The sequence below is a fragment of the Artemia sp. Qi Xiang Cuo genome, chromosome 5 (assembly GCF_049724085.1).
Source record: "Artemia sp. Qi Xiang Cuo chromosome 5, ASM4972408v1, whole genome shotgun sequence".
NCBI classification, from domain to species: Eukaryota; Metazoa; Arthropoda; class Branchiopoda; order Anostraca; family Artemiidae; genus Artemia; species Artemia sp. Qi Xiang Cuo.
In genome coordinates this window covers 46,584,617-46,597,789 of record NC_142798.1, presented here as the reverse complement: position 1 = coordinate 46,597,789, position 13,173 = coordinate 46,584,617, and the positions used below count along the sequence as shown (strand labels likewise).

The 13,173-nt window shown below is 36.1% G+C and overlaps 2 protein-coding genes across 3 annotated transcripts in view; both read right to left on the bottom strand.

The window, feature by feature from the left end:
* The window catches only part of Git (ARF GTPase-activating protein GIT1), a 497,129-nt gene that overhangs the window by 346,273 nt on the left and 137,683 nt on the right, over positions 1 to 13,173 (bottom strand). The window lies entirely within an intron of this gene.
* The window catches only part of E(Pc) (Enhancer of Polycomb), a 61,355-nt gene that overhangs the window by 15,946 nt on the left and 32,236 nt on the right, over positions 1 to 13,173 (bottom strand). Inside the window, exons 6-7 of one of the 2 annotated variants that reach the window (XM_089089649.1) lie at positions 7,874 to 8,004; positions 4,035 to 4,170 (exon numbers count right to left, since the gene is read on the bottom strand). In XM_089089649.1, the coding sequence (XP_088945775.1) occupies positions 4,035 to 4,170; positions 7,874 to 8,004 (267 nt within the window). The remainder of the gene's footprint in view (positions 1 to 4,034; positions 4,171 to 7,873; positions 8,005 to 13,173) is intronic. The other variant, XM_089089650.1, reaches the window with a different exon arrangement.

Below are 13,173 nucleotides of genomic sequence, written 5' to 3'. Positions count from 1 at the left end.
TAAATCCTTAACTATTCTATTGAGTTTTTGTTGGTAAACTTATTCTTCCATTTTGTACAAGAGGTTCAAAGCTTGTACTAGGTTGATACTTCTCCACTTTTTCTGATTAAACCATACCCAAAACTTCGTTTCTATTACACAGTTAAGCATGGGCGCTCCGAAAAGCTGATGAAGATTTGCTATATGATTTCCAAAGAAATTGCTTACATATTGTTCAGGGTACCCGGCTGACTGACCGTATTTCAAACAGTAGGTATTACGAAAATGGGGTTCAATCCCACTTTCAAGGGTTATAATGAGAGAAAGGTTGAGATGGTTAGGGCACGTTCTGCGGATGACAGATTGCCGAAGATTGTCCTTTTAGGCCAGCCGTCTAGGACTGAACAGAAAGCAGGTCGTCCGCGGTTGGAATGGGAGGATTCATAAAGAAAGATTTAAGAGAAATGGGAACTTCCTGGGAGGGTGTAAAGAGAGGCTTTGAATAGATTGAGATAGAGGGAGAGCGGGTGCAGCTGTGTTGGTCGCAGGCGGCTTGGTGCTGCGGTGAGTTGTTAGTAGTAGTCGTCCATTCTTAGTCAGATTCTTCTACCAGGAAAGAGATAGAATTAAACCCGAACATCCATTGTATAGTACCATGATGAAAGTTGAAAATATTGCGCTGATTTTCCAATCTTATATTACGCGGTAATCCATACTCACTGCAGTGTATCCACCGTGACTTATGTCACGACAAAAAATGAAGGACCCCTGATCTTGTGACTCCTATTGTCACGGTTAACTCGTCATCTTGAAACTCTTTTAAAATCTCTTTTACTAGAAATTTCGGATAGAGGTGTCATGATGGTAATAATCATTTTGGTTTTCGTGGGGATATTGGTATTAAATTCACATCCAGCTTTCATGTTGATTCTGTGTACCGAGGAGTAAAATATGGCTCGCTGTTAAGTTTTGCAATTTTCAACAATGTAAGCCATTCTTATAGACGTAGAACACTACTTTTCTTCAGTGATACGCCTATCAAAGCAAGTAAGCCACCATACTTTAAGATTCGCCTTTGCCCTGTCACTATTTCTCCTCCTACATCTCTTATGTACCTTGGGCTACCTACATCAGTACGAGCTATATGTTTACTCAGTCAACGTCTTAAAGGAGAAACTGAGAAAGTCCCAGTCCAAGTCAGAGAGTTTCACCTAAGTTAAGGCTCACTTTGATATAAACACGCTAGACCCCATTTTTTATCAAGGTTTTTGCTCCTTGTGTCTCCTCCCGGTTCCAATTTGGAAGTTATTAACTGATTTTTAATGGAAATAAATCTGTTGACTGTTTTAGATTTCACAAATATCTTTTTCGAAGTCTGATCTGGACTCAAACTAGGCTTTATGCAATTCAAGAATACAACGGTAATTGTTTCTACAGGTTTGAAGATCCCTAACGCCAATAATGGCATGACTATTGCAGATGACGATATGGGTTAAAGACAATTTTCATAAAGGGAATAACGCCACCACCACAAGAAATTGACTTTTACTTATCACATGTAAAGTAATTAAAAATGGCAGAGCCTCTCGTTGTTTTAGCTTAATTTTCAAAATTATCATACATTTGTTTCCGCAATAAACTATAACCATTAAGATGAACCGAAATTATTATTATAATTCCTGAATCAGCTTCAAATGACAATTCTTCCGCACACGACGATTCTTTTCAAAATATGTTTTTACTTTACGGTTAATATTGGCCAGTGTCTGACGCCAAAACCATCATATAAACAGAGCCCCTTACCAAATTTTCTTGGGCGGCATAATACAAAAATATATAGGTACAAAAGAAACGAAAAAAAAAAAATAACCAACAAACGATTCTAACAGCTTCCTCCTCATTAAGCAACGTTTTCCAAATGAAGAAATATACGATTCATTACCATGTAAAGGAATTTACCCTACTGTATGTCAAAGTCGAATGAATAAAGTTTACCGCGAGTTGATGCAGCTTACCATTCGTTTCACGATTACCATTGGAAGACTGATGAGTACAACTTTTAAAAAATGGTAGTAAACGGCAAAAAAAAAAAAAAAAAAACTAAATACACCCAAACAAAAAATGAATTTTTTTCCCTTCTGCTACCCAGAAAAATATAAATTTTTTAAGACTAAAAACAAAAGCACTGAGGAGTCACGACATATTTTATAACTATTCCAGGATCTTTACAACACGATATCCTTTACAGACCAAATTACCATGATTATCAGGAACTGCAAAGTATTTTTTTTATGTTATTCACACCCTCTTCTTTTATTTTTTGTAAAAAAAAAAAAAAAAAAAAAATTTAATTGCCGATATCAAAAACAAAATAAAGTTTAATTTTCAGTGCATTTGGAGATAAAGGTGTTAAATCTTGCAGTCAGTTTTCTCCCAAAATTTGAATACAAAAATTTTGCGCATTTTTTGTACAACTATTCAATGACCCTTCAAAACCTTAGTCTATTCAAAACTAATTCGTTCGGTCCAGTAAATCGGTTTACGATATTATCGAGACAACGCCTTCCCGTCCCGTATTGAAGATTCCATATCTTTAGCTGTAAATCAGGGGTTTACACAAAAAAAAAAACTAAAAAAAGTATACAAAATGTTTATGTCCATTTCTGTTAGGTTTTTACGTGTCAGACAAACATTTCGGGGGGGGGGGGGGAGGGAGGAGGTTCAAACCCCCTACCCCCCTGGATACGGCCTTGCTGTAAATCAGTAGTCATAGTCAACGCAGAAGCATGTAAAAGCTTGCTTTGATTGTCAATATAAATATTGACAATCAAAATTACTGAATTTCTGATTACTGTTAATTGATTCCAGCCCTTTCACTGCAAATCAATTCGTTTAAGAAATATCAAATCGGACCACAGGAAGGGGAAAAAAGATTGATAATAAAATTTTATTTCCAGTCTATACCTTTTACCGAAACAGACGAGCTAAATAAATACTCGAAATATGCCAGAAAAAGTCGCAAATTGTATCTTAAAATGTACTAGCACTGCTGCATATTGTGAGCGAAAATAAGGATGCAATCTAAAAAGAACTTCAAGCAAAACATTGAGTAGTATTATTTTTTTATGTTCCTCTTATAATGCTTTTTGACACTCAATTCTGTAAAGAAAAAAAAATTGGACTGGCTATGTCATTTGAGGAGCGGTCCATGAAACTGCAAACTAACCAAACTGGACGTAGGGAAAAGTCTAGATCATTCTTTCTCAATATAACTTTCCTTTATCTAGCAGGTGTACCTCACTATTCATTTACATATACTCTACCAATTGAAACAGGTGTGACCCACCAGAGCCCAATATCCCCAAGATTAGCAATGTTAACGAAAGCGGAACTCGTTTGGTGGAAATACTTTCGTGAAATTGATAATGGAGAGTTAAAAAAAGAAAAATTTATTGTCAAGATCGCACCAAAACATTACGCTGCTTTGTTCGGCTACCGTGTTCAGTATCGATATATTTAACGGTTTCAGTCTTAAAGATCCATGAAGCTTTCTGATAAAAACGTTATTAAAAAAAAATAAAATAAAAATAAAATAACTGGCATATAGATCTATAAGTCCCTATAGAGGCTATTGCTACTTATTCCTTTTACACTCAGGAGGGCAGTTCATCCGAGTCTATTTCATGGCAATTAGGGCGTCAAACTGGATTATGAGATCTAGACATAGCGGCCCAATATGTTCTTCTTAAGCGTAATGCTAAGCATGACTTGATTAGAATTGATGATTTGATACAAGTTAAGACTTCTAATTCTAACAAGATCTTGAATGCAGTTGCAAGAATTTACAATCAAGGATTTAAATCTTTTATTTTTCAGTATCAGCTTACCATTTATAATTCCAGAAAACAAAAAAAACAGATAAGGAATAAAAAATATTTTGAAACACAAACAAGGAAAAAATAATTCAACAAAACCTCCTATATTGATACGTATTTTACCTCTGGTTGGGCAATTAATCACATAATGCACCGAGAAAAACGTATCAATGGTCTGACCTTTACCCAAGAGGCAGGTGAGATCGCAGTTCCATTTGCTGAGGTAAGTGGCTGAAACGAAGTCCGAGATACTTTTTGACTGGCAATTTTGGCTGCTTCTGATAGTAAAACCCCGCTGAAGTCTTCCATTTCAAATCTAAAAAAAAATAATAGTGAATTATATATGAACAAGCAAGCACCTCCCAAAGATATAAATGAGAATTATATTATTATAAATTTATTTAGAATAAAGCTCTTATGAGTTAACAGAAGGAGCAGGGATAAAAAAGTAATGTTTGTAATACAAATAGAATGCCTTAGCGCTCAACCAATTGCTAAGGCATGCGATTTATGAGGTTTAACAGAACCTCTTATGAGGTTTAACAGAAGAAGCAGGGATAAAAAAGTAATGCTTGTAATACAAATAGAATGCCTTAGCACTCAACCAATTGCTAAGGCATGCGATTTACACAAGTACGTTTAAAAAAAATGTCAAGGAGGGAAAGAAGTGCTCGGATTGACCTTGTGGAGGATCAGGAGTACCCCCGCCCCTAATGAGCCCTTTTTTTATACAGAGCTTGCTTCCACAATGTCAAATTTTCGATGGTGAAGCGGTAAATTCTATCTTACGATAGAAAATCGTTTCAGCGGTGCTGGTAGAAACCGATAACGTGGCGAAAATCTTTAATAGTACATGGACACTGGGGAAGAAGTTACAATCACAAGTATTTAGGTTGTTTACTGAATTAAGTCGTAACATCCTACTGATCGGGTATCATGGTATCTGAGTCTTGTCTAAGTCTAATCTGGAAGCTGTTATGTCAGACTGCCAAAGCTCCAATTCTGCTGATGAACAGCTTTATTTTGAGCAACTTATTTTCAAATTTTCTGAACAAGCTTTATAAAGCTTTTCAAATTTTCCGAACAAAAGAGTTTACAAGTAGGCAAAAGGCTTTCAATACTGCAGAGTATACATTTGCGTTTCGTAACCCTATTTAGGAGTCTGTAAATTTTAAATAAGAAAGAGTGATCACAATAACAAGAGGTTGGGTTAAAATTTTAGTAAAAATAAATAGAGGATCTTATATATGTTAGCATTTTGATAGTTAAAACTCACGAGATTTTAGTTTAAAATGAAGAATATGTAAAACTTCACCAATTTTTAAGTAATGCACTGCCTTTTCTATTTACCAGCAACAAAAACTAGACCCCCGGTGCCAAGGCCCCTGGAGTGTTGCATCAACCGTGAACCCTGAGTCATAGTTGTGCATAAGTCAGCAGCAATAGCAACTATATCTCAGGAGTTATAGATATGTATGCTCCCGTATCACGTTTGCAGATGTGTTATTATTATTGTAACTTATAATTGCAAGGTCCATGTGTAATTAGAGAAACTCTGGAGACGTTCTGTGTGTACGAAGTAATAGTCAGATTCTGTATCAGCATCGTCTGTTTTTACCTGCGTTAAGACTGGGTACCATTCACTGGGGTTAATGAACATCCGTGAAACGGACCATTGCATTAACTTTTATTTCTTAGAGTATGGTTCATTATCAGGTACAGAACAGTGAACATCTTCTTGCTTAATTTTCATGGCTTAAAACGTCCAAATTATAATAGCAATCAAAATCGAGAATTAAAAAAAAAAAAAGTCAGAACTTCTGTTTCGAAATCAGGATTTCCTGTATCATTTCACGAAAATCTATCAGTGATACGGAGATTATGTTTAGGTTGTCGAAGAGATAATATGTGGTTCTATCAGTATTCAAAGTTATAAGATTTCTATAAAGTTAAGCTTCTAAGCTAGGGAATATTGCTTAAATAAAATGTAGGGAATTTGCAGGATCGAAACTTCAAAATACAACGAGTCACAGAAAGAATTTTATTTCTGAAAAATCTGTATGATCCAATTCTTAGAAGACCAAGATGAATCTATCCACATTAAGAAACAAATTCTACCATTTCTAGAAAAAAAGCTACCTCTAGGATATCAACAAATTTGACGCGTCATGACACCTTTGGAAATTATTTCGAAGTGAAACAAGCAATTCCACACATAAGAAATTTCAAGCCATATTGCGTACTTTTCATAGCATTACTCGATTAAAATACAATAGGCATAAAATCAAAATTTTCAAAAAACCACAAAAACCGCTACTTTGCAGTCGAGATTTGCAAGAGAGAAGAAATTTTGTTCTCCGGTTCTCAGAGAGATGAACAAATGTTTCTGCAGGAGTAAAACATAAAATTGTTCTGAAGAGCTTACTTTCCAAACTAGGATATCTTTGTTTTGACATCATTTACATCATGACGAAAAACCCCAGCTTTTTCTGGAAAAAAATAATGGAAATTTTACAAACTTCACTGAGCTTTCCTGCCATGTTTCACGATTATCAAACCCGGGAAGAATTTCGAATTTGTATCTCGCATCAGTTTGGAGCTACAGACAGCTGATCACAAGAAAAAGAAGTTGCAAAAGCAGCAGTATTATTCCGTAACACAACAATACGTTACAAATAAACCTTCATCATAAGTCCATCAAATAAATGGTAATGGAGCTGTCATTAGCATAGAAACAAAATCAGTAAGCAGGAAAAATATTTAATAAAACAAAGCTTATTTCAACATTAAAAGTGATATTTCAATAAGTCAGGCGGACTATAAATTTATTTTATATGCGCCGGGTTTTGTTATGGTTGCCGAGTTTGCAGTTCTAGTTTGTGGTCGTCATCATATTTCTTTACTCTCAAGATTACTGTTTTCAAATGTTGATTTTTTGTCTTCACTGTAAAGTTTACATATATTAAATCTATGAAAAACTATCCTTATCTAAATCTAATTACCGGTCAGCTAATTACCAAAGACTCTTACCGACAACAAATCTTTCTAGCATTTTCCCTTCTATTCATAAGTGTGGCAATTTACGCAAGCCTGAATACAGCAACAGAGGCTAATTACATGGCAATTTTTTTTTTGCATTTACATCTCAATTAGTAATCAATTTTATTTGTCACCTCTTGATTTTATGGCTTTAGAGGACCCTAGACATTGACTATCTTTGTCTTGCACCCATACTCGTTTTATGCGGGCGCTCAATGGATAATAAATGCTGATTTTAAGCTATCAAGCTGCATTCACATTGAAGTGGAGGTCTATGTACAAGATTTTTATTGCTGACGGAGATTAAAAACATAAATAGCTGGAGTCTGAAACAGGTTGGAGGAGCAAATGATATAGTTGTTTGACTGAAAAACAAATAAATGGCTCAGAATCGATTGCCTTTGTAAGTAAGAAACTTTTTTATTTTTGTTTTTACTCTGGTAAGAAAAATCAGAGGATTTTCCAAAAGGAAAAAGCGACGGAGTTCGACGAAGGGCCTTAGCCATTCTGCCTATAGCGAGGTCAAAGGTCTTAATATCATGCATAAGGCCTATCATTTGTTTTTCCAGTCAAATAAAGACGTCTCTTGTTTTTCTGTGTGGGTTGTCTTTTAAGCGTTTACGAAGCAAACAGCAATTCTTGGAAAATGAATGATATTCTATATATTGCTTTCAATTAGACATTGAAAGAAGATAAGAAGAATTTGGAGATCACGCTCTTTTAATCAAAACTTTGTAGAGCATAATATGTATGGTTAATTGATCCAAACTTCAGTGTTTTGAAAGGTGTATTATTATAAGAAGAACAGCTAGGTGATGTTTCTTTTAAATAGTATTTTTGAAATCGTCTGAAACCTGGATTTTTAAATTCTTGCTTGTCTTGGGTCCTACATGCAAATGTAAGCGCTTGACTAGATTTGTGACGAGGGAATGATACATATAATCTACATATTTAGGTACGGTGCCGTCAAGAACGCTTACCTTCTTTCGAAGATATCAATTCCCAGCTTGAGATAGTCCTTCTTGGCCTCTTCCCGTTTTTTCAGCATGGCGAACAAGTCCAAAGCTCTGCCCAGGTCCCTCCGTAGCTTGACAATTCTTTGATAGCTAACCTGTAAATTTAAAAAAAAATTATTTTATATTATTTTAAAAACTTATTTTATTATCCAATAAACAAAAATTTATTCCTTTACTTCAAAAAAAAAAAACTTTCCCCAAAAGAAATAATTTTATCTGAAATTCTTAAATCCTGAATAGATTTACCAAAAGAAAATTCTTGAACCGTTAAAACGTTAAAACTTGAAACGCACAGGGATTATCGTGTATATGGTGAGGGGGCTGCCCCCCCCCTAATTCTTCCCGCTTACGTTTTATAGTTCTATACCGAAGACATTTACGAGTGCAATAAGTGTGATTTTCAGACATTTACTCTGAATATTTATTGTTTAAAGCAAATGCGCATCAACAAGCTCTTCCATTTTTCAGATATTGTGAACAATAGTTTGCGTTCCATTCCGAGGAGTCGGCATTTCGGAGCATTGCATTCTTTTTCGCTACTTAAATGGAAATGGAAGCTGAAATTTCTTTTGGCACGACAGGCACCCCCCTCCCCATCTACAATATTTTGCTTTTAGAGCTAAAGTGACACATTTTTTCAGCGAAGTGTAAGTTGAATTGAAGCACAAAGAAAAGAGGGAGTTTACAGCGGAGCCCCTTAACCAGAGGAGTACACAGGGAAATCAAAGGCACATGCTCCCCACACAATGTAAACTCACGAGATTTTTTCCATTTTCATAATATTCTCTATGTTTTCATGCGATTTGCCCTTTTTCGAAGGTGTGCCCATCTTCTTGAAACCTTGTGTAGGCCTACGTCCCAAACCATAAATAACCCCCTATCCTAAATATGCTGTGTAGATAGATTCTGCATGTTTCATTTTTTGAGTTCAGTCTTTAGATTCACGAGAAAAAAAGTATTTGTTTTATTAAAGCAGGCGCACTCCAGGATAGCATGTTGGGACCAACTCTATCAGTCACTGCATGAATGACATGGGAGACAACCTTGCGAGCTATCTGCATCACTTTGCCAATGACACATGGAGTCATCCCAGAACATGAAGACCTAATCTAAGACTGCCTACCCTTACAGATAGATCTTAGATAGAACATGAAGACCTAATCTAAGCTTGCCTAGCCCTACAGATAGATCTTTTGGAAATTTAAAAATGGTCCGATGCCTGGATGGTAGCTTCAATGCATCGAAAACCTATGTGCTGATGATCTCCCGATCGAAATCCTGCGGAAGAAAGCTCGGAATCCCCCTTCACTGCAAAAACCTTCTGCCGCTCAACTCAATCATCCTACTTTACAAGTCTTCATCAGAATCATCGCCGAGTATAGATACCCACTGTATGCTGGCGCTCCGAAAACGTTCTTGCCACCACTCCAAAAGATCTTGAACAGGGCCAATAGGATAGGTTCAGTCGCTCCCTATGACTCTCTCCATTCTGTTTGTAAGAGGCTTAATGAAATATCGATGGATGGTTTCTACAAGTACATAGATTCGCCTCCTTCTCTACTGCTTTCTCGTATTGCCCTTCCCCCTTTCCCCAATTGTCCAACCGACAAGAGACACGAAGGCGTACAGTTTGGTCCAAATATCTCGAGGTTGGCACGCCAAGAACATAGTATTTGAAGAGCAGCTTCATTTGACTTTGCACTTCGATTTGGAATGATCTTCCCGTGGACGTTATCCCTAAAACTGTCTCTGTTCACTCCTTCAAAAGAAGGTTCAATAGTCATCAAAAACCTTGATAAAAAACTAGTGACCAATCAGATATTTCATTATACCTGGCGCCACGAATTTAGGAATAATAATAATAATAAAAAATCTAGATAACATATGTTTAAGTGTAGGGCACTTTTTCATTGGCTAGAGAAAGTTTTCACCCTATATGGCTTATCCCTTATATTCCCCCCCCCCCGCCCCAAGATTGATATAAAAAATCTTCAATGATATTTTTTAAAACTTTGACCAGAAAATGAAATATTTCAGCTTCAACGTCCCATTTAGTGTTGGGCGATATTTCTATTAATCGATATATCGATATTTTTACTTTCGATATTCGATATATCGATATTACGGATCATTTTTTTGCTATCTCATGGATTTGTCGAAGTTCAGTAACGCAAATGGTAAATAAAGGGTATTTTGTATAGCTTTTTTTTCAAAATTAAAATAATATAAAATCAAACAATAAAAATAAACTTCGATTACATAAATGAATATAATAAAAATCCAGATTTGGAATTATTCGGAATCAATAAAAGAAAATAAAATAAACTACTGGCTATTCAAAAACAACAGCATGCCAATGTTTTTCCCTGAGAGTCGGTTCTGCCGTTCAGTGATTATCTGACCAGCCTAGGAAAACACTCTTTCAGAAGGGACACTGCTAGTAGGCACAGACATGAACTTCATTGCAACTTCGTACATGTGTTCTTGGGACCCCATAGCACGAGACTTAAACCACTTGAGTGGACAAGTTTCTCTAGAAACTATTGGCTCCCTATTGAAAGTTTGCAGAGCCATGATATATTCGACTGCTGTCGAAGTGTGTCCTTTATTGACTTTAAGGACTTCATCGTGAACCCCACGAACTGGCTTAATTCTGATATGACTGCATCGCAGGGACTGCGATGGTACTTGTATCTTCTGATCCAGATTCAACACCCAGCAAGGCCAAATCTATCCCGTTTTCAATTTTGCTCTCAACTTGTAGAAGGTGAAATATACATTTTCTTGAAACGCGGGTCAAGATATGTGGCAATTGTGACAGGTGTGACTTGACCAAGGCTTATAAACCTACAATGCGCTTTATTCAGCAAAGCCTTTCGAAGCTCATCAGCCACATCTGAGAGTACACCGGAATCTACATGAACAAGGTGGCGTCTCAAAATCTTAGACAAAGGCAGGACTTTCGAGATGGAGGATAGCTTTCAGAAGAGAGCTCAATAGTTGCCTCTTTAAAGGGTGTAAGCACCGCAATCACGTTTGAAATAACACCCCACTCACTCAGTGAGTATGAGGTCTAACCGAGAAGCGCAAGCGAGCTTGTTACCGACTCTTTCAAATTTTGTAGACTACGCAACATAGTGAGAAGCAAATTCCATCTAGTGGTCACATCAGGATTTATTTTTTTTGGTGCAAAAATTGTCAATGGAGATTTGAACTTGGCGCAATTTGTCGGTAGTTACAACACTACGTCTGAAAAAGCTGACAATATTTCTAGCCTTTTGGACGAATGGCTACAATTCAGCGGTGTCATTAATAGCACCCCCCACAATCAATTGAGAGTATGTGCGAAACACGAAATACGTCTCCATCCTGAAACCTACTTGGGATGCAGCATCCGTTACGGGCCGAACTATATTTGCTCCATTATCAGTTACTACAGCAACAACCTTTTCCTTGATCCCCCACTCAGTGACAATTTTCATTAGGTGAGCCTTAATAGCATCACCAATATGTATGTTTTCAGACTGAGAAAATTCAACATGTCCCATCGGCTAATTTAGCTTTAATAACATTCAAAATCCGAACTTTTCGTTATAAAATCATTTGTTGTGAACTTTTAATTCTCAGTTGGTAATAATTAACGCGCATCTGACTCGGGAGCAGGAAGTGAATTCTTGCGAAAAAGATGCCAGTGTAAGATGTAAAATGAGGATAAATAATATCAATTATAGATGAAAGAATTCAAACCTGCAAAGAATCTCGAAGATGTATACTGAAAATTTGCAGAATTTTCAATTGGCGGATTTTCTGCAGGGAATCTAGGAGGTTAGAAACTCCTAAAAAATGTCGGTTTCGATAATACTTTTCGATATCCAATATCGATATTTGGTCCGATATATCGATATCAAACATCGCCCAACACTAATCCCACCCAAAATCAAGGCCTGTTATTATGAAATAGGAGCCTGGGTGCTATTTGACCACTTAATACAGATTTCGGCCTCGGCATTATGAATACTTTCACTTGATAGATTGCTTGGTCTATAACACAATCATACCTAAACTAAATTAGGCCTACCTAAATTATCACCGATATATGAGCCCCAACATAAATACGCAAAAGGAACCTAATATAGATGCTTTTTATTTAATTTGCGGGGACCACATTGCACTGGGAGGCTAAAATCTGACCAAATTAATGTATTCATACAGGTTGTGAAAACATGTCGACAGAGGTCTGTCAGATTCCCATGTCCAAAACAGTGTATGGAAAATGACTGACTAAGCTTCATATTTTCCACTGAATGTGGAGGAGAGGACGAAAATAAATTATCATAGATAATTTTCAATTATATTATACAAAAAAAGAATGATAGATTTTCTGTATTTGACCACCCATTCAATCCTACAAATGATACTAGTGCATGAAGATCAGGAGATCTTAATCACTGTATGCAGATAATATAACAGTAAGATTAAGGCTGATGATTTTTGGCGCTTCATTCTCGGTACGTACATAAAGCTCTTCTCACTTACTCTAACATTAGCGGGTTAGTATGAATTTGTCAGTCACTGAAAAATGGTGCGAATATGTATTATTCGTAATTGCAAAAGCAGAAAGAAACTTGGTGAGCCGGCAAAGTGGTTTGATTCTGTCCCATCTCACAGGTATGACTTAATTTATAGACAAATTATGACTTAATCTACTATTTATATACAGTGGACTTAACTGATTGGCCTATGTAGGATTTCTAAAAAGGGGGATGGGGGTTGATTAAAGTTGTGAAAATATGGAAATTTCTAGTGCTAACTTCTAATCAATACTGCAACAGGGGAATAGCCGAAATTTCACACCGGAGAGGGATCCACGAAGTGGCGGGAGTATTTGAAATTTGCCGCAAATATTTTACCACAAAGGGTCAACCTAACAGTTTTAGCACAGATTATCTATTAGGTTTCACAATAGTCTGTGGTTTTACATAGTAATATAGCAACATGGAGCGTCAAAACTTTTTCTTATTGTTTTTTTTTTTTATTGGCAAGAAACAATGTTCCCTTTAATTTCCATTTTGATTTCCTTTAATTTTCATTTAATTTTTCCTCGTTTATGCTTTTTTGGGCCATAAAAATGTCATTTGAAATTTGATAAAGAAACTTTGTTCTTCTTCTAATAACTGGTGGAATAGCTGTGATGGTTTATCATTTTTCTTTCTTTTTTTTTGTTATTTTCACGTCGTGATATTTATTTTCTCAGATTGTAGTTT